This window comes from Drosophila navojoa, chromosome 5, assembly GCF_054131105.1.
Source record: "Drosophila navojoa isolate 15081-1374.11 chromosome 5, UAZ_NAV_1.0, whole genome shotgun sequence".
Taxonomy (NCBI): domain Eukaryota; kingdom Metazoa; phylum Arthropoda; class Insecta; order Diptera; family Drosophilidae; genus Drosophila; species Drosophila navojoa.
In genome coordinates this window covers 19,910,642-19,937,966 of record NC_142893.1, presented here as the reverse complement: position 1 = coordinate 19,937,966, position 27,325 = coordinate 19,910,642, and the positions used below count along the sequence as shown (strand labels likewise).

General features: G+C 39.6%; 6 protein-coding genes across 11 annotated transcripts in view; 4 read left to right on the top strand and 2 right to left on the bottom strand.

Moving 5' to 3' along the window:
• The first annotated feature begins 546 nt into the window (after positions 1 to 546).
• LOC108654498 (uncharacterized) lies at positions 547 to 8,752 on the top strand. Of its 3 annotated transcripts, none has more exons than XM_018105861.3 (2): positions 547 to 766; positions 5,099 to 8,752. In XM_018105861.3, exon 2 carries the CDS (start codon positions 6,004 to 6,006, stop codon positions 7,600 to 7,602), a length of 1,599 nt encoding a protein of 532 aa, XP_017961350.1. In that variant the 5' UTR covers positions 547 to 766; positions 5,099 to 6,003; the 3' UTR covers positions 7,603 to 8,752. The 3 variants fall into 3 exon arrangements, with proteins under 3 accessions (XP_017961350.1, XP_089118330.1, XP_089118332.1); XM_089262204.1 differs by having other exon boundaries at positions 547 to 883; XM_089262206.1 differs by lacking the exon at positions 547 to 766 and adding an exon at positions 1,131 to 1,155.
• On the bottom strand, positions 8,236 to 13,412 carry Tes (testin LIM domain protein). Its single transcript, XM_030382203.2, has 4 exons — positions 12,971 to 13,412; positions 12,246 to 12,910; positions 10,582 to 11,503; positions 8,236 to 10,521 (listed from the first exon to the last, which is right to left on the bottom strand). Exons 1-4 carry the CDS (start codon positions 13,275 to 13,277, stop codon positions 9,905 to 9,907), a joined length of 2,511 nt encoding a protein of 836 aa, XP_030238063.1. The 5' UTR covers positions 13,278 to 13,412; the 3' UTR covers positions 8,236 to 9,904.
• A 154-nt stretch (positions 13,413 to 13,566) lies between these two features.
• Positions 13,567 to 16,831, top strand: qkr54B (quaking related 54B). 2 transcript variants are annotated; one of them, XM_018106110.3, is made up of 8 exons: positions 13,567 to 13,790; positions 14,270 to 14,638; positions 14,698 to 14,822; positions 15,048 to 15,532; positions 15,597 to 15,698; positions 15,766 to 16,001; positions 16,162 to 16,469; positions 16,551 to 16,831. In XM_018106110.3, exons 2-7 carry the CDS (start codon positions 14,341 to 14,343, stop codon positions 16,242 to 16,244), a joined length of 1,329 nt encoding a protein of 442 aa, XP_017961599.1. In that variant the 5' UTR covers positions 13,567 to 13,790; positions 14,270 to 14,340; the 3' UTR covers positions 16,245 to 16,469; positions 16,551 to 16,831. The 2 variants fall into 2 exon arrangements, with proteins under 2 accessions (XP_017961599.1, XP_017961600.1); XM_018106111.3 differs by having other exon boundaries at positions 13,567 to 13,796.
• A 2,913-nt stretch (positions 16,832 to 19,744) lies between these two features.
• Positions 19,745 to 20,638, bottom strand: insb (insensible). Its single transcript, XM_018106113.3, has one exon. The coding sequence runs from the start codon at positions 20,499 to 20,501 to the stop codon at positions 19,983 to 19,985; it is 519 nt and encodes a 172-aa protein (XP_017961602.1). The 5' UTR covers positions 20,502 to 20,638; the 3' UTR covers positions 19,745 to 19,982.
• Positions 20,639 to 22,594: 1,956 nt separating this feature from the next.
• On the top strand, positions 22,595 to 24,667 carry LOC108652856 (protein 5NUC). Of its 2 annotated transcripts, none has more exons than XM_030382205.2 (6): positions 22,595 to 22,851; positions 22,913 to 23,063; positions 23,119 to 23,372; positions 23,428 to 23,722; positions 23,778 to 24,075; positions 24,136 to 24,667. In XM_030382205.2, exons 1-6 carry the CDS (start codon positions 22,631 to 22,633, stop codon positions 24,618 to 24,620), a joined length of 1,704 nt encoding a protein of 567 aa, XP_030238065.1. In that variant the 5' UTR covers positions 22,595 to 22,630; the 3' UTR covers positions 24,621 to 24,667. The 2 variants fall into 2 exon arrangements, with proteins under 2 accessions (XP_030238065.1, XP_030238066.1); XM_030382206.2 differs by having other exon boundaries at positions 22,683 to 22,856.
• A 2,119-nt stretch (positions 24,668 to 26,786) lies between these two features.
• The window catches only part of LOC108654630 (protein 5NUC), a 124,068-nt gene continuing 123,529 nt past the window's right edge, over positions 26,787 to 27,325 (top strand). For both annotated transcript variants that reach the window (XM_089261247.1, XM_018106106.3), the window contains exon 1: positions 26,787 to 26,946. The gene's annotated coding sequence lies outside the window, so the exon portion shown is untranslated. The remainder of the gene's footprint in view (positions 26,947 to 27,325) is intronic.

Genomic DNA, 27,325 nt, shown 5'->3' with positions numbered 1-27,325 from the left:
ACATATAAAAAGCCTTTGAAGTCATGTTGTGATCTCATTGGGGAGCTAACAGCTTTATTAACATTTGGGAACGGATTTTAGCAGCTGGTTGAAAAGCAAAATATTAACATTACATCTACAAAGCTCAGCTGTTCAATGACCAAATGTTACCAATCGATTAATGAGAGAATATTCGACCACTGAAGTATACATATACCGTTTGTTAGTTCTAATTACTTTAAATTTATATTTATTTAAAAACGTGTATTACTTTATTTAAATTCATTAATACAACCACAAACATTTTTATAATCATTCAACATGTAATCGATATTCTATGTTGAAAGGCAACTGTTTTATGGTAATGTCTTTTAAATTTAACCAAAAAAAAATTAATAAATAAACATCTTCGTTCATAATCAAAAATAAACATCAGATTCTTTGAAATAAAATTGTATATTCAAATTTGAAACCTAATTTTCACATCTAATACAGACTAATCGATAGCGCTTGGGTCGTTGTTGTAATTTACGATAGTACAAATATTATCGCTTGTGAAATATCGACGTTCTGCCATCTCCCTAACCTCAGCGAGTCTGTCGACAAGTCGTGTGTGTGGTAGTGGTGAAAACTTATAAGTTTTAACAAATGCATTTAAAAAATTACTAAAGCAAAAATTTAACCAATAGTGAAATATATAAATATTATATATACAAAATACTTTAAATAAATCGGCAACACAGTGAACGCGTGTGCAAAGCAATAATTACAAAAATTTAACAAAGAGGTAAATGTGAAATTGGGCGTGCAAGAGTAAAGAAAATGGCGTAATCACGCACTCAAACCAGCAAACGGCAACGCAAACGGAATCTACGCTCCCCAATCAGCCAGTCAGCATTTAATGGTCGTTCGTTCTTTCAATATTTGATTAAAAAACCAGAAATACATGTATACTTACGTACATATGTGTAAATATATATAAATATATTTATATTTATTGTGTATATATACATATACATATATATGTATATATAATTAGTGTGAATGTGAAAAGTTTTTATAAGCTTTAATGTGAGCAGCGTAAGCGATTTCAACGCAAGTTTCTGTGCAGCCATATTTGTTCCGTGAAAAATGAAAATGATATGTACATACATACATACATACATTCATGAATATGTATGTATATAAACAATTAACTGAAAAAAGAATCACTTCGTATCAAATCTTCGTCCCGTTGTTCGCAAACCCAAGCAATTTTCAACGATTCGTACCATACAAACCAACATCGATACGTCGTATTATGTACAAATGTTCATACATACATACATACATACTTTCAATATCGACGATGGCATCACACAAGAGCGCACACGCATACGAACTCAGACAAACCTCATGCACGCACGTACTACGTAGAGACAATGTGTATGTACATATGTATGTCTCGCCAACCGCTGCTGCTGGTACATAACAGAGTTGAACACATAAGGGCTGGCTCAATTTATAAATAAGAGGCGAAGCATGTGCTGCGCAGCAACTGCGCTGCTGACTACGACAGCGACTGCATTGCAGCGCTAGGGATTTTATTACGTACAGCTCGAGCGAACATCAGTTCGCTGTTGTTGGTGTCGCTGTCGTTGGGTTCGTTTATATTTTTGGATATTTACATATGTATATATTTACATGTGCTTGAATTGGTTTGGTGTATGTGCATCTAGGAGAGGTCTCGTTAAATGCATATATGATACGTAAAACGTAAAACGCGACGCTATACAAAACAACGTAATTGTTCAAACGTTTCAATTCCCACCCACAACGCGTATTCGCGTATGTTTTTTTGTCGCATTCCACATGTACATACACACATACGCATGCAGAATTCAATATGGCAGCAACAACAACAAGAGCGAATTGCAATATTTTTCACTGCATTGAAAGCAGACAAAAGTGTCCTAAAATTTGACTTTACATTAGTGTTATACGCATCTGTACCTGCAATAATCAATTTGAAATCAATAATCAATGCTATTGGGAACAGTGAAGCTGTAAATATAAATTCTCAGGTGTGAATCACATGGTGAATTGAAAAAAAAAAATTACTTGCGAAAAACAGCAGCAACAAAGTCGCAGTAAATAATAACAAATAAAAAAGTTGCTTCCTTAAATCATGTGGCAGAGATAACATGAGTCAAACGTGTGTTATTTTTTTTACCTTTGAATTTTCTTAGTCAGCCAATTCGAAAAACAGTTACGCTCAAACCATACATCTATTTTTATCGGGCGTAGCTTGTTACAGCTTGAAGTCCAATAATAATAATAATAATAACTATATTATTGCGATCGTTGTTTGCTTATATCTTATCGTATCAGGTGTGGAATAGATAAATGCACATACCAAGCGACCAATTTGAAAAAAAAAAAAAAAAACACCTTTTTGTTCGTGACGTTGACCGAAGTGGTTTCGTCTTCTTCGCGTTGAACTTTCGACCTCCGCCTTCAGTGTGTAAAATGTGTGAAATGATCGACGCTTTTTGTATTTGAGCTCTATTCGAGTAATCTATTCGATTGGAATTCGTATAGATAGAAAATATTTTAAACTTGATCTTTTTATATGTTTCTCATGTAGAAAAAAAAACTTTAATCAATCAATTATACTGTTATTATGAATTAAACTTGGTTTAAACTAATATTAATTATAATATTTTCAGAAAATAAAATTTCTAAATCATTCAATTATAACATCCGAATTTATTTTCAATTATTTTCAATATTTGACTATATTTGTATATATAAACAGATTTTTAATTCAATATATGATGCAAATTAAATTTACTTTCAAGTGATTTTATATTCGTTAATAAGTTATATTTTTGAGATTTAGATTAAAAAGATGAATCTAGCCTATAAAAATCCTTTTCAACCACATTTAATATTTTTATAATTAAAAAAAAAAAAAAGATTATTTATAATATATAATGTGTATTCAATGAATCTTCATAAATATGTATTTAAAAACATTTGGTGATGTTCTTAGTTTGTGAACTGTTGTGTTCGCTTCGATCAAAAGTGACCGACAGGCGACCGACTTATATCGCAGCAGCAGTAAGACACACACACGCACGCATACTGTCGAAAGAACAACCCCAAAGAGACTCACACACACACACAGAGGCGAATGGCCCTGCAGCAGCAGCAGCAGAAGCAGCAGCTTTCTTTCTTCCCTTACTCTAGTTTTTTGGGCACCAAACCGGTTTTCATCCCTGTTGTTATGTGGACTTGGTTTTCATTTCATTTCATTTTATTATTACTGTGAAATCGCAGAAGTAATGAGAAAATGGGAAACTCACACCATTTAGGAAATGGCTCCATCGTATACTGGCAGCTCTTGGCCTGGCCAGCTTAATACTGTGCCCGCAAATACAAAGTAATCAAATTTATTAGCTAATTGTTGTGGACGAACGGCAAGGGGGAGGAGCAGGGGCAACTGAAATATCGGGAGTGGAGCTTGTGCATGCGTGCGTGCGTGCTGCTACTCGTGTCTACCGAAGCGTTTGTCTGTCGCTCTGTTCGCAAAGCTCGGAACAACACGTAGAAACATTGGCCTATGTGTATACTAAATGTCTTCTGTACATATACAGATTTTTTATATGTATATATAAATATATATAAGTATATGTATGAGTGTGCACAATGCATATATTAAATGCCGCGTAGCGTTATCGTCAAAAACAAAAACAAACAAAACCATTATACCCTGATTTCCCATTTTCAATGGGTTCAGGGTATAAAAACATCAAATCAGCAACAACAACAAACTCAAATATAGCAAAATTATTTTTGGCTTCGTTTTTTCCCGAACAACACGCAACAAAATTGCACAAAACAAAATCCGTCTCTCTTTAAAACAGATTGTGTCTGAATATATCCCAGGGCTGCAAAATCATCGATCTATGAATGTCGATTTAACAAATTCGATTGAATGGTAGTTCTCTTAAAAAGAAAATGTATATATTTCAAATTGTTAGGAAAGCAATTAAACTTTTGTATAAAATCTAAAATTTAGTTGATTTCAATTATATAATAGATACTACAAATTGATTACAGATTCATGTTGAATATAAGATTTTAAACTCTAGATAGTCATTTCATTTAAATAATGTTTGTATAATATAATAATAATATATTATATTATTAAAGTTTAGTTTCATTTAGTTTAGACATCAATTCGCAACCGGTTTTTAGTCCCTGTTATGAATGTATGCATGTGTGAATGGATCTGTGTGCGTGCATATATGGACATATTTATTCCCCGCTGTTGAATCAGTCGAAAACATGTTTCATAGCAGCTGGATAGTGATTATATATTTAGGATGTTTAGTTTTAACACCTGCCAGCGGAATCATCTGGCTACCTGCGCAGCATATGCACAAGACGTATTTGTTGTGAATTTCTCCTTGAGCAGTTGAACTTTGACCCAATCACTGCTGGTGCCGAAAATACAAAACAGAGAAACACACAAAAACACCAAACTGCAAAGTGAAATTCGCAAAACCGACCAAAAATTCCCCAAAAAAAGACAAAATTCCAAAATGCGAAATGCAACTGCACTTGTCCATGTGTGTGTGTGGGTCCGTTGGCTGTGCGTGCATTTGTGTGCGTGTGCTCTCATTTTGAAAGAAACGACAAAAGACACCAACTGCGACGATGACGCTGACGACCGAGAGACAGACGACCTTTTATTTACTTTTTGGCATAGGGAAACGGGGACCTGAAATCTGAGTACGTTGAACATCTGTTCCGAATGGTTGTTTTTGTTGTTTCGATTTTTTTTTTGTTCATATTGTCGGGCACAAAGAAGATTTCACCAAGAAATTATTGGAATACATGTTTCGGCTCATGCACACACGAGCAACTCTTGAAGTACACACTCATATATGTATATAAATATCTGCATATGTATATATATATATATATATACGTGTATGTGAATGCATTTATATAAGTGTGTGTGTGTGTGTGTGTGTGTGTGTGTGTACTGCATATATTGTATGGGAAAACACAATGCAAAGTGTGAAACAAGACTCTTTCTCACATACGTACCTGCTTTATTTCATTCCAGGTAAATCGACGACAACTGAATACCTAAAAGCGGCAATACAACAACAACAACAGCTAGGGGCAACATCGAAGCAGCGGCACGCAGAATAAAGAAACAAGGAAACATTTGCACAGCAACCAGCCGACGACAGCAAGAGCAGCAGCAGCAGCAACCGACAAGAAAAACCACTTCAACAAAAGAGGATAACATATTGAAAGAGCTCTACTCACACAAACCCTCTCACACACACAGACTGACGACAACGGAGCTGCCAACTTGCACGTATGTACGTGGGAAAGTAAACCGACATCTTTTTACGACGTCGTCGAGTTTTGCAATCGGGCGAGAGAGCCACCGAGAGCTGAAGCTTAGTTCGACAAACACGCAGCAGGGCCAGGGCTAGCCCTTTGATAACACACACACACATACGCACGCATGTACGCCCACTGTGAAGCGTAGTCAAAGGCGATCGAACGAACGAGCGTACCTAGCTGGACATTGCAAGAGCGCAAGACAAGTGACAGAGAGCGAGAGAGAGAGAGACTCTGGTAGAGCTGTAGCTGTTCGGCATTTTAGTGTTCGGTGTTCGGTGTTGCTTAACAACCGTTACTACAAACTCGAACTCGGACGCACAACGAATTTGGAAATCTCGGCAGCGGCGAGTCGACGAGCAGCGCGCATTCGTGAAAGTGCGTCGTTGTAGTTGTCGTTGTGCGTGTGCGTGTGCGTGAGCGTGATCAACTTGGAGCCGCGCACTCAGTCGACTGCATTTACGAAATACTAGAGTTGCCACATCGTTTGCGCACATGAAAGTACATAGAGCATAAATCCATAACAACGACGTGAACATCAACAGCAACAGCAACAGCAGAGAACACCCCAGGGCAAGGGACAGCAAAATAGCAGCGATTCAATCCAGACTTCAAATGAAAACACTAGTGCTCAGTCCAGACGATCTGCAGAACTTTAACAAGTTCATTTACGATCCGAAATCAGCAGCTCAGTTGGCCGCCAGTGCGGGCGCCATTGCAGCAGCCGCCCATGGACATCCAGGAGGCGTGCAGCTAGTGGCAGGCGGCACAGCGGTGCCCGTCACCACGATGAGCACTGTGGGGGGCGGCGGCACAGGCGCCGGCGCGGGCGCAGTGAACAATACCAACAAGCTAATGGCATTGCAGTACTATCTGAATCATCAGGGCAACTATGTGGGCACAGCGCAGGCGGCAGGCAACAACAACGCAGCCGCAGCTCATGCGCAGCAGCAACAGCTGCTCGCGCAGTCGCAGACACAGCTGAAGCAGCTGCAGCTCAAACAGCCAACCATACACCAGCACCAGCAGCACATCAGCTATCATCATCACCATCCCTACTACCAGCAGCACCAACAGCAGCCGCAGCAGCAACAGCAACAGTCGCAGCTGAGCCACAGCCATCACGGCCAGCACAAGGCGCAGGTGCAGGTGCAACAGCAGCAGCAACAGCAGGTGCAGCAAAGTCAACAGAATCATTTGCCTGTGCATGCGCTCAATCAGAACTCAAATTTCTCGGCGGCCAGCTCCAGCACAGGAGGCACCGCCTCCAGCCATGCGCCCACACAGCAATCGAACGGCTCCAGCGTCTCACCCACAATCATCAGCCATCAGCCACGCGGCGCAGTTGCGATTGCCGGTGGCAGCAACAGCAATATCGCTGCCGCGGCAAATGCGCTGCTGCGTGCCACAGCCGCGGCCAGTGTGCCTGGCTCCTCATCAGTGTCAGCATCTGCATCGTCGTCCGGCTCATCGTCGTCATCCTCTTCAACGTCGTCGTCCGCCTCGTCAACATCCGCCTCCGGCTCCGCCAACTGTGCCAAGAAACTGAAAACAGAGCCGCTCCTCTCGCAATACAATCAAACGGAGCGACTCAACTTTGCCAACACGTACATCGTGTGGAGCGAGGAGCATTGGCGCCGTGTGATCTTCCATGATGAGCGACGCTTCAATTTGGATGGCCCCGATGGTTTCTCCTACTACTTTCACGATCTGCGCAACTATGAGCGCACGCTGTCGCAGCGGCCGCGTGGCAACTCCGTCTACATCTACCTGATGATCTGCGTCGGTGGCCCCATCCATCTGGAGGTCTCGTCCGCCAAGCAGCGGCCCGAATCCTGCATCGAGGCCATCTTACGGGAGCGCCCCAACATTGTCAGCAAACTGGGCGGCAACACAGAGTTTGTGCTGCAAGACCACAATTGGATGTCGCATGCTCTGCCCACCGCCCAGGAGCTGCTCAACGGTGAGGGATTGAAGACGCAAAAGTGGCCCACAATTGCCCACGATCTGAACATCATGGAGAACATTTGGGGCTGGCTGATACGCGAGGTGTTTGATGGCGGCCGAAAGTTCTCGCGCAAGGACGACCTCATCTTCCGCATTAAGGAGGCGTGGTCGCGCCTGCCGCACGACCTGATCACCAACCTGTACAGCACGCTGCCGGAGCGGATCACCGAGCTGTATTACACTCAAGGCGTCTACACGAATTGTTGACAACCGACGCTGCAACACGCGAATGCGAATGAATGCGAAGACGACAGTGAAGATGATGCTAAGCGTAAACAGGAACAAGAGCAGGAAGGGGATCGGAAATGGAAATGGAAACGGGAGCGGGCAGAGTATGGAAATGAATGGCAGAAGCTTCCTCGCATGGCAACGGCCTCTGTTGCTGTTGCCGTTGCCGTTGCTTTTTCTGTTGCTCCTCGCACGCATTATGTTCTAGGAGGGCCTCCAACACGTTGGCGATTGCAAATCTTTTCGTACATTTAACTTGACATTTTTTGTGTATAGCTTTAAGATGTATGTGGGCGCGTGTGTGTATGTATGCATGTGTGTGTGTGTGTGTGTGTGTGTCAGGAAGTGTGCGTGTGTGACGGGAGCAACTGAGTCTGCATCCTCATCCGAATCTGAATGCGAATCGATGTCCGTATCTGTATCTGTATCTGTGCGTCTGTGTCTGGTATCTGCCACTGCCTGCATTCAACACGGTTTGGTTATGTATTAAACGGAAGAAGAAATGGAACAAAACTCAAGCGAATTGCTCGCGCCCAACGTGTGGCAACACTGGCTGCTTGCAGGACCCCTCACACAGCCGATGTAGCCAGATCGCTTTGTAATTAGTGTTTGTTTTGTTTTGATTTTATTCTGCAGCGAATCCCCGATCTTAACTTTAAGGCCTACTATTAGTTGTCGTTTTATATAGAAAACTCCCTCTTACCCGGTACCCTCCTCCACTCCCCCACCCAAGCGTATAGATATATATATAAATATTAGTTACAAAAAGAAACAAAAATAATAATAATCATTATTTTATTTGCACCTAACTCATTTTGTTGATTGTTTTTTAGTTATGCAAACGAAGTAGGCGAACAAAATTAATGCAAAGCGCGAGAAATAAAACTTGTAACTAAAGTATTATTTTAAGGCATAGTTTTCTGTTTATAGCAAATTACAAACAAGAAACAAACGAGAAACAAACAAGAAAAGAAATCTAAACTAAAAATCCTATCATGTAAAGTTGTTTACCAGCAAGCATAATAATTAAACTAATTATCAATGTAATTAATACTTATTAAAATATAATATATAAATTAACGAAACAAAACAAGAGCAAGCGAAACAGAAAGAGAGAGAGACAGAGAGAGCAAAAGAAAAATAGTGTTAAGATAAATCAACAAATTGGTAGCTCACACTGAAGAGAAATAAAAACAGATAACATTTGAACATAGAACTCATGCTGAACATATATTTGACATAAAAATCAATTCATTTAACCTATACACACCTATTTACACCTATACATAAATACTAAATCGTGATCCACTGAAAAGACCTGCCCTGCGAGGCGTTTCGATTCACTGAACGACATACAGACACACAAATATAGATCGATCCATATAAGATCAGACGACACAGAGAGTACACGCCAACATATGCATATATATATATACGACAAACCGAAGAAGAAATTGCAAAGGGTTTGCAGGCCACCTAATCCTTGGAGCTCTCGATTGAGAGTTGAACACAAGCCCAATTCCCGATTCTCCAATTCAGCAAATTATGTGATTTTCCTTTTGTTTCGCTTTTCGTAATGAACTCAAAATGTCAAAATAAAATAAAGAAAAACAGAAAACAATCTTTATACATACACACATAATACATATAAAATGGAAATATTATGTTTAATTAATAATGAAATGCAATTACCAATAAAAACTACCAGCAAATACGTAAAAATTAATACAACAATATTCCTGTGTTTTCTTGAAGCGTTTGGGTTTGGGTTTCGTATGACTCCTTACAAATTTGTTGAAAGGTTTCGCAAGCTCATTATTTATCTTCTCCCAATAATTTCCCATATTTATCTGTATAGAAAACAAATATCCTTTTAGAGTGCATTTTATTTCAAAACTTTTTTGTGTAAAGTGCTTTATAAAATGTTGTAAAAAAGGTGTATAGATAATACTTTAGATGTATAAATAGACACTTTCATATAAATATATGAATATATATACTCAAAGGCGAGCGTGTAAATGTTTTCCATAAATTGGCACGGCTTTAAATCGAGTATGAGCTACGTATATAAATATATGTATATTGGTAGATCATCATACTATATAGGCGTATAGGCTAGGCACTTTAGTTAAATATAGCAGGATTAATTCAACCTCGTAATTGTGCATTGTTGCATGGCTTGTGGAAATACTACATAGATATACATACATATATGTATATATCTGAAGAATTGTTTGTGCGTATTATTGAAATACTGTTTGGATTGTTAGTTGCCTGAGATTTAGGCTGGAATAATGCTGCGCACACAGGCCGGACTGCAGAAGGGCATGTCCTGCTTGACACAGAAGCGACCACCAATCAAGGACTTGGCGCATTGAGACCCGGCACAGACGAAGCACGGTCCATGCCAGTGGATGTCGCCCCAGGAAACGCCCTGATCGGCCGGCCCAATGGGCAACTGGCAGCGCTTGCAAGTGCCGGCGTAGAACTTGTCATAGCAGTCCAGACATAGCGGCATGTTGGACTTCTCATCGGGTATATACTGCTGGCCAGCCAGCGGCTCGTCGCACTGCAGGCAGCAGAAGTGCTTGATGTGATACGTGGCGCCCTCGGCGGCGGTATATTCCTTGGTGAAGATCAGCTCGTCGCAGGCCTTGCAGCGGGGTATCTTCAGCTTGATGGCCAAGTCGCGTCCACAGTAGACCTGGCCGTGGTGGAAGAAGTACACCAAGTCCGCCAGCAGCTCGCGGCACGTCTGACACTTGAAGCAGCCCGGATGCCAAGCGATCTCCTTGCCCGCTCGCTCCGCCTTGACGGCCACCTCGCCGAACTCAATGGCCAGGCCGCAATCACGGCATTTGATATTCGATACAGCGAGTGCGCCTGTAGCTGCGGCATCTGCAAGTAGAGAATACATGTGTAGTATATAATTAGATCGGTCTGCCCCACTTTACTTACCACCTGGTGCGCTTGCGTCGCCCACGTGTAGCTGTTGGAACTGTTCCGACATGGCGGCACAGTTGGGATACATATTCATGTGCTCAATGCCTGGGATGCTTGCAAACTTGCCCAAGCTGGCGTTGAGGTCCTCGCCCGCATGTCCAGGCGTCGAAGGCTTCGAGCAGAAACCCGAGTCGTGACTGGCGGAGTTGGTAAGCATCTCATTGCCATAACTGATGTCGCCGCCTGCACTGGCTGCGTTGGCCATGTCTGCGAAGAGCTTGTCGATGTCGTCCAGCAGCTGCTCATCGTTCAGCAGCCAATCGTGTACCTGCTTGAGCGGCTCCAGCAGCTGGCATTGATCGTGGCGAATGCCCTTCTCCTGCAGCGTTTGGAACAGGCGATTGTAGTAGGGCGCATTGGCCACGGCCGAGTGGAGCATGTGCTTGTCCACGCCCACGGTTTGCAGCTGCGCCTTGGTGGCAGGCGCCAGGCCATGGAGCTGATGAAGATTAGCCGTGGGCACTGGTGTTGATGCAATGACAACTGGAGCAGCAGGTCGTCCGGAGCGCACCTCCTGTAGAGCCTGCTTCAAAGGCTCCGCCTGTACGATTTGCGCAAACACTGGGTCCCGGTCGTAGTCAATGTGGGCGGGCAGACCACAATCGTACACAATGGTGGACACGCCTCCAAATTTGACACGGCGCATGGGCGTGTCCTGACGCATTTGAGCGCCAAAGCGAGCGGCAACCGGATTTTTAAGCGGCAGTGGCGAGTGGAACGGCGTAGCTGGCGACGATTTGAGTGGTGTTGTGCTCATAACAGGCGCAGGACACACCGTGTTGATCTCCGCTCTGAACTGCGGATTGCTCACATACTCCTTGCGGAACTCAGAGATTGGCCCAAGGCGAGCATCCCGTGAAATATTAAGGTTCTTTTCCTGCAAGTGGATAATATAAAAGTGATAATGAGTGTATATTGATTGATCAATAAAGAATGATTGAACTAATTAAATCATTAAAATTAATTTGTTGAGTGAGACATTTAAGTTTTGTTGAATTTATCGGATATACATTTCAGTTTTGGTGAATATTAATTAAGGAGGTAAGGAAATATATGAAAATTCACCTAAGTAGAATGGAGACTTCAAATTCACCATATTTTCAAACATGGAATGAAAATTGAATCAAGTAAATTGAAGGCGGCAAATTCACCTAAAATCATATACACCAAATTATGAGAAAGCACACCTCACTAGAACATAGACTTAAAAACACACCACAGAACAAATTCTCCAAGTATATACACTTTAAATTCACCTAACAGGTAATACACCATAACGAAATAACTTACAATATTGCTTATTAGTAATTTACGGAAGGCAATAACTGCCTGCTACGACACGAGTAGCCTCGATTGTATGACATACATATATACACCAAATTATGAGAAAGCACACCTCAGTAGAACATAGACTTAAAAACACACCACAAAACAAATTCTCCAAACATATATACTTTAAATTCACCTAACAGATAATACCCCATAACGAAATAATAATGCTTATTAGTAATTAACACAAGACAATAGCTGCCTGCTACGACACGAGTTCACATATACTCCAATAAGTATATAAATATGCGTAATGGAAATAGAGAGCTTGGCTAAAGTGACAGTCTTACCTTCAACGATCCCAATAGCTTATCGTAGATGACGCCATGCGTGACGAGGCTCTGCATGGAGGGCTTGCTGATGCCCAACAGTTTTACTTTCGTTTCGGCTCTCAGAGCGGGATGTGCATCGAATTCCGTGGTGGAATCGCTCAAGGGCTCCGAGAAGGCCACTAGCAGCTTCGGCTGGGGATGTGCTCCTTGCAGGGATAGGGCATTGGCCAACTTTGGATTGGCTAACAGTTCGTTTAGAGTGGCATCCGCAACGGGCGTTATTCCCAAGGAGTGGAACACCTTGCGCGCGGCCTCGGGCACGACTGGCGTTGGTGCAGCCGGCAGCTGGGGCGGCACAATGTGCTCCACTTGAGCATGGGTAAGACGGCCTACTCGAACAACGATGCCCTGGCCCACGCATTGGTCGCGCAGCTTCTGGACGTACTGCTGCAGCTGCTGGGCCTCTGTCTCCGTGAGATTGTCGCAGAGCGCAGCGTCCAGATCATGGGGCGGCACCTGGAACTCCAGTTGCTGCTTGCGCTTGTGTGCAGCGTCGCTGCCAGCAACAGGAATTTGAGCTGCGCCCAATTTTTCCATGTAATCCGAGATCACGTCCGGCGCGGCATTTGGTGGTACCCATTCCACCTGGACGGGCTGGCTGGCCAGGGCCTTAATCTTGATGTCTGTGAGAGAAGGATGCATAAATATAGATCTATACAAACACCAGGGTTACTAATACTAACATGCTGGCTTGGCTCGTATCTGGCCCAGAATCTCGAACTGTGCCCAGCCTGTGGCATCATCGTCCGTGCACATGTGCTGGTCTTTCCGGCACATGCAGTTACGACAAACTTTGCGCCAGAAGTGCAGATCCAGCCCAGGACACTTGTCCAGGCACTCGCCACAAGGAGCGCCGGCTCCTGACTCGTGGCCAAGTTTCGAACGTTTCAACATTTCGCGTCGGCTTTCCAGCTTAGACAGCCATTCCGGCGCCGTGGGCGTCTCGACGCAGGAGTTGGCGTTGCCATTGTTAGTAGTGGCGTTGGGCATCTTGTCAATTAGTCATTCCTCATATACTGGTCATTAAATGGAATTATTAAATTAAATGAAATAAGAAACAAATGAAATGAATATTTCGCAAAGACAAAGCACTTATTAGTGTGACTGGGCACGAATAATAGAAAATTACCAAAAATACCATGGCTAAGCGAAGGCACAGTTGCATTTCGTTAAGTGTGGATTCAATTCTCTTAGTTTAGACATCAACCTTTGAAACTCTCGCTCAGCTGATTTTCGAATTTCGAATGAAAGCTAACTTGGCTGCAGCTCTCTTTTGCTGTGCATTGTTTTCGCGAATCTGCAGCCCTCGCGAAAACCAAAACTTTATTGCCAGCCATTGCATAAAGAAAATATGGAAACATATTCCGTGCAAAAACGTTTAGAAAATAGATTTTAAATACCTGAATTTTGCATACTGGAAAGCAATAAAGTGAAGTGCTATAGAAAAAGTGATCTTAAAGATCTCAACCGTCTTGGCTAAAATATCAAGAAAATGCAATAAATGTATGTGTACGTAGGTGGAAACAACTGCGTCCCACTGAAAAGTGAAAGTGCAGCAGCAGGACAGACAGCGAAGTCGACGAACGGACGGACGGTTGAACAAGCCAGAGAGTGGCAAAAAGTGGCCAACAAGCTGGCAAAGATCAGAAATCGTGTATAAATTGAAAACGAAATGAAATAAAATTGCTTTAATGTGCGTTTTTACCGGTCTCTCCTGTCTTTCGGCAACAAATTGACTTTGAATTTCGCACGGTGGTTGTTTTTGCTTTGCTGTATGCGAATGAATGTGTGCGTGTGTGTTAGTGTGTGTATAAGCGGGTAGGTGGGGAGAAGTAGCTGCATTTGATTTTGAATGCGCCTATGAAAACTGATTTAAGTGAGACTTTGTCAAAGGGTTGAAATATAAATACATATAAATATATACATATACCTATATATATGTATATACTTACATTTAACAATTAGTTGATTGATTATTGTAGTTGCCGTGCGGGTCATTGAGTATCCATTAGCCAAATCAAACGCTGACTTGCCACCTGATTGACCCATAAACATGACCGAAAAGTACGACAGCAACGGCGACTATTCCGCATATAATGAGGACGACAGCAATGAGTATGTTGGCGGAGGTGGTGGTGGAAAACCACGCAAGAGCATAGGCAGCAGCGGCGGCGGCGCCCACAATGGCGACAGCAATGTCCACGATCATCGCGATCGCGATCATGGCGGCCCCGAGGGTAGCGGCAATGTGCAGCTGAACGAAAAGGCCAGCGAGTACATACGCGATTGCATGGCCGAGAAGAATCGCATGGATCGGAAGTTTCCCATTGCCGAGAAGCTCTTGGAAGGCGGTGAGCGTGTTTCTTAAGTTCAGTTTATATGGCAAATAGTACAATTTGGTGTTTTGCAGAGATTGAAAAGGTGCAGACAACTGGACGCATTCCGTCGCGGGAACAAAAGTATGCAGACATATACCGGGAGAAGCCACTGCGCATATCGCAGCGGGTGTTGGTGCCCATACGCGAGCATCCGAAGGTGATTTACGACTAGATATTCATTGTAGCCAAAATGAATTGTTATATACAGTTCTATGTAATCTAACTATATATAAGATGATCTGTCGCTTAAGATTTGAATTCAATTGGCTAGGAGGACTATTTAGATGATATATTTTTATAATTAATCTATAAGATTATTCAAATTTTTGATATATCTATCTTTTATGTACAAATGTTAACACTCAAATCTCTTTTCTTGCAGTTCAACTTTGTGGGCAAGCTGCTTGGCCCCAAGGGCAACTCATTGCGTCGCCTGCAGGAGGAAACGCTGTGCAAGATGACGGTGCTTGGTCGCAACTCGATGAGGGATCGTGCCAAGGAAGAGGAGCTACGCAGCTCAAAGGATCCCAAGTACGCTCACCTGAACAGCGACCTGCACGTGGAGATATCAACGATTGCGCCACCCGCAGAGGCATATGCGCGCATCGCGTATGCCATGGCCGAGCTGCGCAAATATCTTATACCGGATAGCAACGATATTATACGGCAGGAGCAACTGCGTGAGCTGATGGATAGCACTAGCCTAAATGACAACGACTCCAATTCCAAGAGTAACTACAAGAAAATTGCGCATATGCAGAACGCCGGCATCGGCGCTAATGCCATGGGGGGTCAGGGTCTGGTTAACTCAAGTGGTGGCGGTGGTGGCTCCAGTATGTCGAAAAATTCGGCTCATCACAACTACAGGTAAGTGTTATAGTTGCATTAGAGATTAGCTGTTGGCCTAACTCGAACTTCTTTTAATACGCAGAAGTTCGCAACAAGCGTCGTTTAGCAAAAATGTCCTGGCGCCCAAGCAGAAGGTCATGTCCATCCTAGAGAAGGCCAGAACAGCAATGGATGAAACTTACGGGTGAGCTTAAAATAAATTAATTCAGCCACCAATAGCTTATGATACTATTTTAATTGGTATTTTGTAGGCGGGGCTATGACGACGGCATTTCCTATGATCCGCATCAAACCTATGACGCCTACAGCTATGCATCGCACGGTGGACACGCCCATGGGCCTCACGGACCGCCCAACAACATATTGGGCGGCGTTGGCAACATCAGCGGCGTCAGTGGAGGAACTCGTGGCGGTCACTATGAAACTCAAGATTATGAAACGGATTACTCTCGAAGGGATTACTATCAACATTCACCTGGATACGCAGGTACATAAGAAGAGGTTTTATATAGGCAATATTAGAGTTGCAGCTCAACTTTTCATCAGCCAACATTAATTATTCTAGTTCGTTTAAGTAAACTCTTTGTATTTTATGATAGAAAATTATTTAAGTTTGAGTAACTAAATACAGGCTTGTATCTTTGCAGCTAGTGGCTCCGTAGCGTCATCAAATCCGAACAATGCAACAGGTATAAATTCGAACCACAATCGCAGTCATGTTAACAGGTGAAATTTGTTGGGTTCGAGAAACGCGAGCAATGGAGATGGTGTGAGAAGCATAAGGAGTGTGACAAGTCCCATACCGAAACCCCACTATATGACCCGATTCATCAACAACAGTAGCAACAGGAACCACAACAACAACAAACGCAGCAGCAGCCTTGTGCAAGTGGAGTGCAACAACAACCAAAAGGCAGATGACAACAAAAAGGGCAACAGCAATGGCAGCCACAAGGTAACAGCCAGAGACGAGGCATATTGCAATTACTTTGAATTGATGTATTCTGATAATAATAATGAGTATTTTATAATGCAGAAGCAGAAGCAGCAACAACAGACACAACAACATATTCCACAACAATTGTTGACAGTGCAACATGAACAACAGCAACAACAACATTCACTACAAAATTTCCCACCGCACAACAGTTACAACAAAAACAACAACAATAACAACAATCATTTAAATAGGAATAATAAAATCAGTTCCAACGATGTGAATATTAAATCAGATTCTATATCTGCGAATGTGATGTATGGCCAAATGAGTGCTGCAGTTGCCGGCAAACGCACCATCCACAGCAACAGCCAGAATAACATGAACAGCCAAAACAACAACAACAACAACAACAACATTCACACATTAGGCAGCAAAAACAAGAACAACATGCAACATACCCAAAACAACACAACAACTTTAACTGCGTCCAGTATGCTATTAGTAAGGTATTGAACAAAGCAAAACAAAAAGCAGTTCAGAGCACAGTTAATCAAATGGATATTACAACCATCCCTTGTTCAGTCCAGTGCAGTATTCCTTCATGATTCCTTGCACAGCCAAAGCGCATGTCACAGCAACTATTTGAGATGTAAATACGTAGACAGAGTTCAAAATTATGCCTGCTTGTTGCAATATACATATCCAATGCATATACTCAATTATATATCAATATTTATTATCATGATAAACTATTTGTTTGCATTCACAAATAGGCGCTGCTGACGTAATACACCACAATCCGAGAACACAATTGACATTTCTCTAATCTCTAAATACTCTTAATACTTGCATTCTCTTACAGCCCTTCCATTCCTTCGCTTCATATTCGTGAGATTCCGTTCTTGCCAGTGCAGTTTCTCTAAACCACATTGAACCACTAAACAGATACAATAACAAAATACAGTTAAACAATAACAACAAGAAACAAGCAACCACAACAAATCGAGAGCAACATCACAAATACTTTGTACACTAAATGGAAAGAATATTTACAAACGAAACCTCTAATATATATACATACTTATATATACATACGTGTATATACTAGATACAAACATATACAATATATATATTAAAATAATTAATATAATATATATGTAATATATATATTTTTTTGAGTGCAAGGAAACCGTTGGATGATAATACAGCTGGATCAACAAATTGATATTTTAACCTTGTGTTGGCTGATGGACGATGAACGACAGACAATTTATGCCAAGGATATATTGTCCGGTTTTTTAATCTATATTTACACGAAGAGCAAAACATCTTTAAGATATTCGTAATAAAAGTGCGTGCATAAATAACAAATTATCAAGAGACCGTTAAATAATTAGAAAGGTCAGCTTAAAGCTGGCTATGATACTTTAACTTACATATACATATAATAAAAAAATACTAATATACATATATTTATTATAAATATTATAAATCGGCTTGAACAACAAACTGTAAACATTTCTCGAATACGTACATACATATATATTTCTGTATATTATGCTCGATCTTCAGAATAGAAATGCATTTCTTAAAAACTAATCTAAACTAAAACTAAAAATGCAGTTATAAATAGAAAATTAATTCGAATATTAATATAAATCAATGGTTTTTACAACTTACAATAATCCCACAGGTTATTTTGCTTGTTAACATTTATATACTGAAGATCGGACATGTATATATATTTAAGGATATATATATGTATGTGTGATTGTGCACTGCAGTGGAGCAGTAGGGCTGGAAATCTATGAGATTAATTACTTAAAACTATATAACTGGGCACATTTAAAATAAATTAAATATAACTATATATACAAATACAGAATTGAATATTTACATTCGAATAACTAAAAATAAAAAAAAAAAAAACGATTGACAACATAAAAATAAAAGTAAAACTAAAAATATATTTATAAAATATTAATATGAACAAATACTCGATAACTTAATATACAATACGTATTTATATTATTCAGAAATTGTGAGACGAAGCCCATATGTGGATAATGCTGCAAATGATTACTTTATTAAAACAACAAACAAAACTATTAAAAACGAAAATAATACTCATTGAATTTACATAACTTATTGTCTGCGAAGTCAAAAAGCTCAAAAACATAATTCCCAATTGTATTTTCTACTTTAGTAAGCTTGCGTAAACTAATTTATTGCATATTGCCTAAAAAATTGTGCGATGAAAAGCAAAAATATTTCCCCAAAAGATATACAGCACATGCCAAAATAAAAATAGAGTGTGAAATAACTAGAAAAAACGAAAGACAGTTTGTGCCAAATGTAATCAATGGAGCAATAATATTTTCTGAAACACAATCTTCCAGTTCGATAGACGAAGTCGAATAAGTCGAAGTTCGAATAATTTTGAAAGCCCCTCTCAATGATTTTCTATTATTACTATTATTTTGTATGACTTATAAGCTGAGCTAATTGATACAAATATATAAATATATAAAATAAAAACTCTAACCTATTGTTAGTGATGTGTATTCATAACGAAAACAGATAATTGAATATCTTGTCCAACAAAAAAGAAAGCAAGAAAAATATTTACTTATAACCATGTGAACGTTAAATTGTTAAAAACAATTAAAATCTAGTTTGTAAAACAATATCAGTAAAAAAGAAGATACATACATTTATTTCAAGTAATTATTGTTATTATAGAAATAATAAACAAAACATACTTAAAATCGGTTCCCTAAACCATAATACTGAACTTTAATGATATACATATACATATATGTTTATATATGTAAAAGATACTTAAATTGAATGGCAAGTTAAAATACAATTTACAATACAAACAATAATATTCAATACTAAATAAAAAACTTCCCCGCCCTAAAATGTTTAAACAATAAAACTACGAAGACAAACAAATATTGAGTTATTCTCATTAATTATTTCATGTACAATTAAATAATGAAAATAATAATAAAAATATTTAAAATGTATGCTGAAAACCTTGTTGTGTACGCATTATTTAAAAGGATAAGAGAAATACATATATGAAACATGATTTTTTATTTAGTTTCGTTTTGTCAATTTGAGAAATTCAATTTTTGAAATTTGCTTGCTGTCATAGGCTGCTGATTATGTCACCTTATTTAGCAAAGACACAAACCAGAAGTGAGATATATCCATCTACAAGTTCTCTATAAAAAATTGTAATTAATTTTTTGCCTCAACAGAAAGAGGGAATCGAGGATGTTTTAAAGTGTATATTTATTTTTTATAATTTATTCAATAAACTTAAATTAGTTTTTATATTGCTGTACAATAACCGACTAGAGTTAATTGACTTAAAACTAGAATTTGTAAAAAGTGCTGGAACCCATAACGTATGCTGTCTGAGGCCCAACTCCTTTTGCTATATTCGTTTTACGTACAATATAATTGCAGTAAATTGACTAGAATGTCCCAAATCGGGACTTGTTAGTGCTCCTCTGCTTAGGCATGCAGTAGTCCATCGCTCTGGCCCACCAGCTTTCCGAGTAGCGCCTTGTACAGCACGGACTCCGTGGAGATGCCCTCGCTTTGCAGAAAAAGCAACGTTTCGCGTGCGCACATGGCAAAGCCTAATGCTTCGGCCTCACTGCGTCGATTTGGGACTGCGGGTTGGGGTGGAAAGTTGGCTGCCACCTCGGCATCTGCTTGCACTTCTTCATCGCTATCAAACGCACCGGCCTCCCGCTCATCCAAATCGTGTTCGAACGAATCCAGCTCTGACTGCAACTCCATGATCTTTTGCAGTGCCTCAAGCAAAATGCTATTCGGCGCATCGCCAGCATCGATGGCTGGACTATGCGACTGCTGCACGGGTGGTGTATTAGATCTGGAATCCAGCTCCAAGCGGTGGCGCTTCTCGGCAGTCGACTCAGTGTCCACATCTTGCTGATGCTGCTGGTCCGCTTGCTGAGTCCTAAGCTGATCTGCTCGTTTGCGTTTCATAATCAATTTTCCAGACATAGGAGATCCTCTTCTTCAGTTTTCGTCGTGCTCCGAATGTATACTGTAGTTCGCTTTGCTCCGCGGCACAACCTTCGTTCACCTGGCGATCACAACAACTGAACGTCGAGCGTCCAATGCACCCCAGCCGAGCTGTTGCAGGGAGCGCGATCCTGAAAGCAACCCCAACCAGCAATAAGAGACAGGCGGGCATTAAGGGATGTGCCCAGGCTGGAAACTAAAGGGCAACCGAAAAATTGTTGCAGCTGTTTAAATTTGTCGGCCGCTGCCGGCAGCTGGAGCGGGAAGGCAACAGGATATAGGCAGGATATGTGCGCTGCAATCGAAAGCAACCCCTGACAATCTGCTCTCTAACTGCAGCGGCCTGCTATCTCGTCCACTTCCCGCTCACCCTCGCCCAGTTATTCTGTTGTCTCGTGGCGGTTCCTCTGAGTCGGCCATCCTCACATTCGTCTGCTCTACTCCCTTTCCCCGTTGCACAGTGCAGCGCATTCGACATGTCGTTGCTAGCCACACCAAGCATTTGCAGCTGGCACGCTTCACAGCCATTTCTTCGATTCGATTTCGATGGCTGCAGACTACGCTTTGACCTGTCATTGTAATGATAAGTGCACACCCTATAAATACACTGCAAATCTAGATTCACATAACGTGGAAATACTATGCAACTCTATGGCATTACCTAAGGTCCTATATCATCAATATGATATACATTTTCTTATACTAAGCTACCTTAATTAATATTGATATAAATAAAATGTTTGCTTTATAAACTTTATTTATTTTATTTGAATACAAACAATTGAAGTTATATATAATTTATAACGGTATTATCAATCTCAATATTATGAATCTCTTTAAAAACATAGGTACATTATGAGGAAAAATATTTTTGGTAAAATCTAATTTTTTTTCAGTGTGTTTTATAGCAAACACAAAAGTTATTTATATTAGGAGCAACTAAAATTTATGATTAGATCGTATGAATGATAGTTTAATATAGAGACTTAATACTGTGTGCAGTAAAGTACAGATTGAAATATATATATTGAATATATGGCTTTTATAGCATCTATATCAATTAAATTATGCAATAAATTTCTAGTAATATTGATCAGTTTGGATTATTGAATATGTTATATATTTTGTATTTGAATATATTATTATTTATTATATGATAAGGTTTTATTATTCATATTATGAAATATAACTTTATTATTAATATATTATAATAATTTTAAAATATTACATATATCTTAAATATATCATAATATCATAAAAATTAAATTGCCATTCCATTTATTTTTGAGTTCATCATCTATAAATCAATTCTGAGAATTAACAATTAATTGCAATAAGTGAATTGGTGATTATACAAATTAAATGTTGAGAGATAGACTTAAGCTTCCGTACATTGAGCAATTGAAATTATCAGATCGTGCTCTTTGCAACAAATAGAGCCAACTTATCGCCAGAGGTACCTGTTTAGCAAAAGAAAGAGAGAGACAGAAAGAGATTGAAATAGATTTAAATGCTGTTTTCTAACAATTTGATTTCAGTTTACTACCAGATCGTAGGACGAGTGCATAGAGTTGAGTGTAAGACACACTGTCTATATTTTGTGGATATTTAAAAATGTTCCTCAAGCCTAAATATGCTCAGTAGATGTTAGATGACAATGTTATTAGTTTGATATAACAGAGAAAGCATTAACTTTTTCTAATAACATTATTAACATGTATTATTGTATTATTACGCTACTCTACCCTCCATATATGTAAAGCATTAGAGAGAGTAAGCAGTAGAAAGAGCGATACCCAGTTCATATTTATATTGTGAGCGTGTACGTAACATTCATTTCATTTTAATTATAGTTGAATGTTGTGTGATGATCTTTTTCAGATCTTTATATATTCTGACTGAGACATGGCAATGGATTTCTATTTTAATCATTTGATTGAGATTTAGATTTAAAGTGTAATCCAAATAGGGTTTAAATTTGGCTCACTAGAGCAAGCATCTGCAAAGTCTATTTAAGATTACTTGATTGCCGTAGCAGAACTGAGGCGTTACTGAGCTAGAATTATATAAAAGCGTTAAAGAATGAGATTTTTCATTTCAGTTTCAAAATGAGGCTATTTCATATCTTAGATTTTTGCATGCTATTCGCTGCGTTGATTCGCGCGAATCCCATCGAAGACTCCATCAAACAAGTTGTTGAATTCACAATTCTCCACAATAATGATAATCACGCGAGATTCGAGCAGACGAATAAATATGGCGCAGTATGCACTCAGAAAGATGCGAACATGAATAAATGCTTCGGTGGCTTTGCAAGGGTAGCACATGTGTAAAGTTGTCTACTTACTTCCGCTATATTCGTATATCTACAAATCTATACATTTTTACAGAGTGCGAAAATATCGCGAGGAGGCTAAGAATGGCGGTACTCCCGTATTATACTTAAATGCAGGTGATACATTCACCGGAACTCTTTGGTTCACAATCTTTAAGGATAAAATTGCTAGCACTTTTCTCAACAAACTTCAACCGGATGCGCTGGTAGGACAACTGACTGCCACAATGATCTCCGTTTGATATTAATAGCCGGGTTTAGTGTCTAGGGAACCACGAGTTTGATAACGGCATCGAAGGGCTTGTCTCATTTCTGGAGGATATAAACGCTCCAGTTGTTGTGTCGAATTTGGACTATTCAAAGGAACCCGACCTGGTTGCCACTAATAAATTGAGCAACTCTACAGTTCTGGAGATTAACGGGTCTAAAATTGGCATAATAGGCTATCTGACGCCAAAAACCAAGCAGGACTACATCAACAATGTAGAATTCAATGAGGAAATCACATCCATAAAGTGAGCATACATTAGTAGTTGTCGCTCTTAACTATTTTCACTGATTCATTTCAAGTGCTGAGGCTGCAAAGCTAAAGGCACAGGGGATCAACATTATCATTGCCTTGGGTCACTCGGGATACCAAAAGGATCAGGATATTGCCAGAGATTGTCCCGAGGTGGATATAGTCGTTGGTGGTCATACGCACACCTATTTGGACGCCAATCGACCTGTTGCAGACAAGAACGACGCCAATCCTGAAGCAGTGCGAGGACCCTATCCGACCACAGTGGTTCAGAAGAGCGGAAAGAAGGTTCCTGTGGTTCAGGCCTACACCAACACAAAGTATTTGGGCAAGTTGCAAGTGAAGGTAATACCTGAACTTTCATTCGATTTACCTAAAATAAACTGCGTTTTGAGTCTAGTTCAATGCGGATGGAAACTTAATTGAATTCGCTGGTGAGCCAATTCTGTTGAATGCCTCAGTAGCACAGGAGCAAGATATGCTGGATTTACTGGATACTTTACGTCCAAATATTACGGCCAAGGGAAAGCAAGTTATAGGCCGCACTAAGGTACATCTCGAGGGAGGTAATGTGTGTCGCTGGCGAGAATGCAATCTGGGTAATTTGATGGCCGACTCTATGGTCTACTCTCGCATGTTGGAAAGCAAGGGCGGCGAGTATTGGACTGACGCAGCCATTGCTCTGATACCGGGTGGCGGTACGTACAGAGTAGATAAATCAATGATGGTTCCCCAATTGAAAAATCCACATTTTTCAGGCATACGCACTTCCATCAATAAGAATGCTAATGGCTCCATAACTTATAGAAACATGGCTGAAACGATTCCCTTTGAGAATCGTCTGCTTGTGACACGCATTAGCGGAAAGACTCTGCTCAATGCCTTGGAGCACTCAGCGTCTGTTCGGAACAAAGACTCCAACGGTGGTTTTCAACAATTATCTGGCATCCGTGTGGAGTACAACTACGATAAGGCTGAGGGACACCGAGTAACTTCCGCTCTAGTACTCTGTGCCCAATGCAGTGTTCCTTCCTACAGCAAACTCAATGAAACGGAATACTACAACGTTATTGTGACCGATTTTCATCTGAATGGCGGAGATGGATATAAACTCATCGAAAAGCAAGATCAGTTCACTGAGTTATTGGAGAAAGATGATAAGGGTGCTCTACAGCAGTACCTAGAGGGTCACAGCTTTATTTATACCGGGATGGAGAATCGCATTGTTATAACAAAATCATAGATTATTCTCAAGAAATGCTCAATAAATATTCATTTCTATTTCCACTATATCTATATCTATACCTTTTTAACTAATTATAATATACATATAGATATATATAGATATATATATATATATATATATATATATATATATATATATATATATATATATATCTTATAAAATTTATTGATCCCTTTTAAAGTCAAGTAAGGAATTATACTCATGTGTTTTGTTATTATCTATTATAAACTATTTTTATAATAAATAAATAAATACTTTTTGAATTCATGACGAATAAAGTGATAATGAAATATTTTAGCACTTTTAGCTAGAATGTGTCATAAGTAAATTAGGTGAACTTCTCGATAGTCAAATAATGATTGTGGCCTTGATTATTTTATAAATTAAACAGACTATCTAGATTGCTCTAATAGTATTCGCATTGCAGAGATAAGATAAACAGTTATTTACATCAGTGTTGTCATTTCCATATTGAATATAACAAAGCAAATAGGAACGCCATTTATTTACACTTTATAAAATGTGGAGGCCAAGGAAATACTAGAATTGAAAACTCTACCGGGCTTCTCTGCTCCGGGCTCAGCACTCTCACATAGTAAGAGAAAGAGATAGAAAGACAGGGAAACAAAATTCAGTAAATTCAACTGGCAGCTCGATCCAATGGTTTGACCAGATAAGCCGCTACAATTCCCTAAGAATAGACAATATGATCAGGATGAGGGTTAAGCTCTGTTAGTCATGTTTACCTGCTCATCCTTATGATTTTAATGATTATTAGAAAAGCAAACCCCAAATTGAAAAAAATTTGTTTCTTTGCAATGGTATTCCGCATCAATTCTGCTGGACCATATTTATATTACCAAATATGACCCTATAATTAGTTCAAATACCTCTTATATATAATTCAATATTATAAACCGATACGTAAAATACCGTGGCAAATGGAAGCAATCAGTAAAAGTATTAAGATATTACCGTGCGGAAGTTGTCAGACGTTTTAAGAACTTAAGAACATCATCATATACATAGCTGGAAGAAAGCCTAATAAATATTTTGTGCCAACTAGAAAAAACAAAATTTATGTTATATATTCAGGCATACGAGTCTGTACGCTGTGCCAGTATTCTACATACATATGTACATACATAATAAATTTGAATGATAAAGAGAGACATACATATTTCAGATTTTCTGATGATTTACAATTGGGAGCACAAACATGCTGCTTTGTTGTCACATTGACGAATCAAATATTGATAGCTGAAGAAGTTTTTGGAAAACATAAATAACACAGGCCAACAAAACTTGATGAAATTTAATAACCAAAAATCATTTTATATTAATATAAAATTCGAGAGTTGGTTAAGAGCAGCTGATCAATGCATTTAAATGATAATCTCGCAGTGATAAATAAATATGTACATTTGATCAACTTTAAAGAGCTTCTATGATAGTCCCATATAAGGACAATCAAAACGCTTTCGCAATGCATAGTTCGATTTTTGGTTACCATACTTTTGTTTGGACTGTGTAATGTTTGTTGTAGAGATCTTTATTTAAACATTCTTGAACTTTTTGTGACTGCAAGTTCACAAAGCGGCTGTTTTTTGGTATTTCGTGCTGACACTAAAATATGAGCTATGAATGTGTATGAGTACACATATTTGAACGGTTGCGAAAGTTACAGTAGCTGAAACAAATACACGAAAAGAGCATATGTGTATGATTGGATTGTTGTTGATGTTTGCGTGGGAACGTCACGTTCTGTTGAAGCAGCTGTTTGGGATAAGTGACACTTTGTATGTAGGCCTTTCGTGCCTGTGAAATGACAGTATTGTCTATAGGTATACAAGCATATTTATATATTTATAATATTCTGCAAATTGTGAATACATTTCTTTTTTATCAGCTAGCTAAGTGAATTGACACCAGTTGCTATACAGATTCGGCAGGTGATAAGCGCTCTATCTGCTTGACAAATGCAACAACAACTACAAAAACTAATACAAATTCGAAGAGATAATCGGAAAGAGCAATAATTATTAGAGTCGTAGTGCTCGTATCTACTGAGCAAAAACGAAATACAATACAGCTATTAAAAATCATTGCCACTACCTGAAACAGAGCCAAAAAAAAAAAAAAAAACACAAAAAAAAAAAAAAAAAAAAAAACGGGAAAAAACATCAACAACAATAAAGAGGCAGTCACAACCACGCGCTGCTCGTATCGTAATCGTTCGCTCCTCAGTTCAAGTGTTTCGGTTATAGCCGCTGCTCCATACGATTTCGGGCCAGTTTGTTGGCGGATTGTGCGAGAAGAGCATGTAAGTAGCAGCGGCTTCAGCGATCTGTAAAAGTAATTTAAGAGCAATTACCCGTGCCAGATGATATCGTGCAAATGTCAATTGTATTATTGTGCTAACAAAAGATGAGAGAGTGAGAGTGAGAGAGAGAGAGAGAGAGAGTAAAGTACTTGCGGTATATAGCTTCCAGCATAGATTCATTCTTTTAGCCTACGCAGAAACATCCGCTAATTGTTAGCCATTCACATATAACAATAGTACTCGGTACATATTATATGCCCAACTATTTGTTATACGTAACAGTAAATAGAATTAGAACTAAAACATACATCATAAATCAATATGAATGAACGAAAATTTGAGTTCTGACGTTCCACGTATTACATACGCGTCAGCCATG

Bases quoted from the DNA above. Each gene is read 5' to 3' on its own strand.
- LOC108654498 (XM_018105861.3), top strand. From the start codon at position 6,004: ATGAAAACACTAGTGCTCAGTCCAGACGATCTGCAGAACTTTAACAAG.
- Tes (XM_030382203.2), bottom strand. From the start codon at position 13,277: ATGCCCAACGCCACTACTAACAATGGCAACGCCAACTCCTGCGTCGAG. The intron at 11,504-12,245 runs GTAAGACTGTCA...ATCCACTTGCAG, and splicing joins AGCTATTGGGATCGTTGAAG to GAAAAGAACCTTAATATTTC. The intron at 10,522-10,581 runs GTAAGTAAAGTG...CTCTACTTGCAG, and splicing joins CGACGCAAGCGCACCAGGTG to ATGCCGCAGCTACAGGCGCA.
- qkr54B (XM_018106110.3), top strand. From the start codon at position 14,341: ATGACCGAAAAGTACGACAGCAACGGCGACTATTCCGCATATAATGAG. The intron at 14,639-14,697 runs GTGAGCGTGTTT...GGTGTTTTGCAG, and splicing joins CGAGAAGCTCTTGGAAGGCG to AGATTGAAAAGGTGCAGACA. The intron at 15,699-15,765 runs GTGAGCTTAAAA...GGTATTTTGTAG, and splicing joins GCAATGGATGAAACTTACGG to GCGGGGCTATGACGACGGCA.
- insb (XM_018106113.3), bottom strand. From the start codon at position 20,501: ATGTCTGGAAAATTGATTATGAAACGCAAACGAGCAGATCAGCTTAGG.
- LOC108652856 (XM_030382205.2), top strand. From the start codon at position 22,631: ATGAGGCTATTTCATATCTTAGATTTTTGCATGCTATTCGCTGCGTTG. The intron at 22,852-22,912 runs GTAAAGTTGTCT...ACATTTTTACAG, and splicing joins TTTGCAAGGGTAGCACATGT to AGTGCGAAAATATCGCGAGG. The intron at 23,723-23,777 runs GTAATACCTGAA...TTTTGAGTCTAG, and splicing joins TGGGCAAGTTGCAAGTGAAG to TTCAATGCGGATGGAAACTT.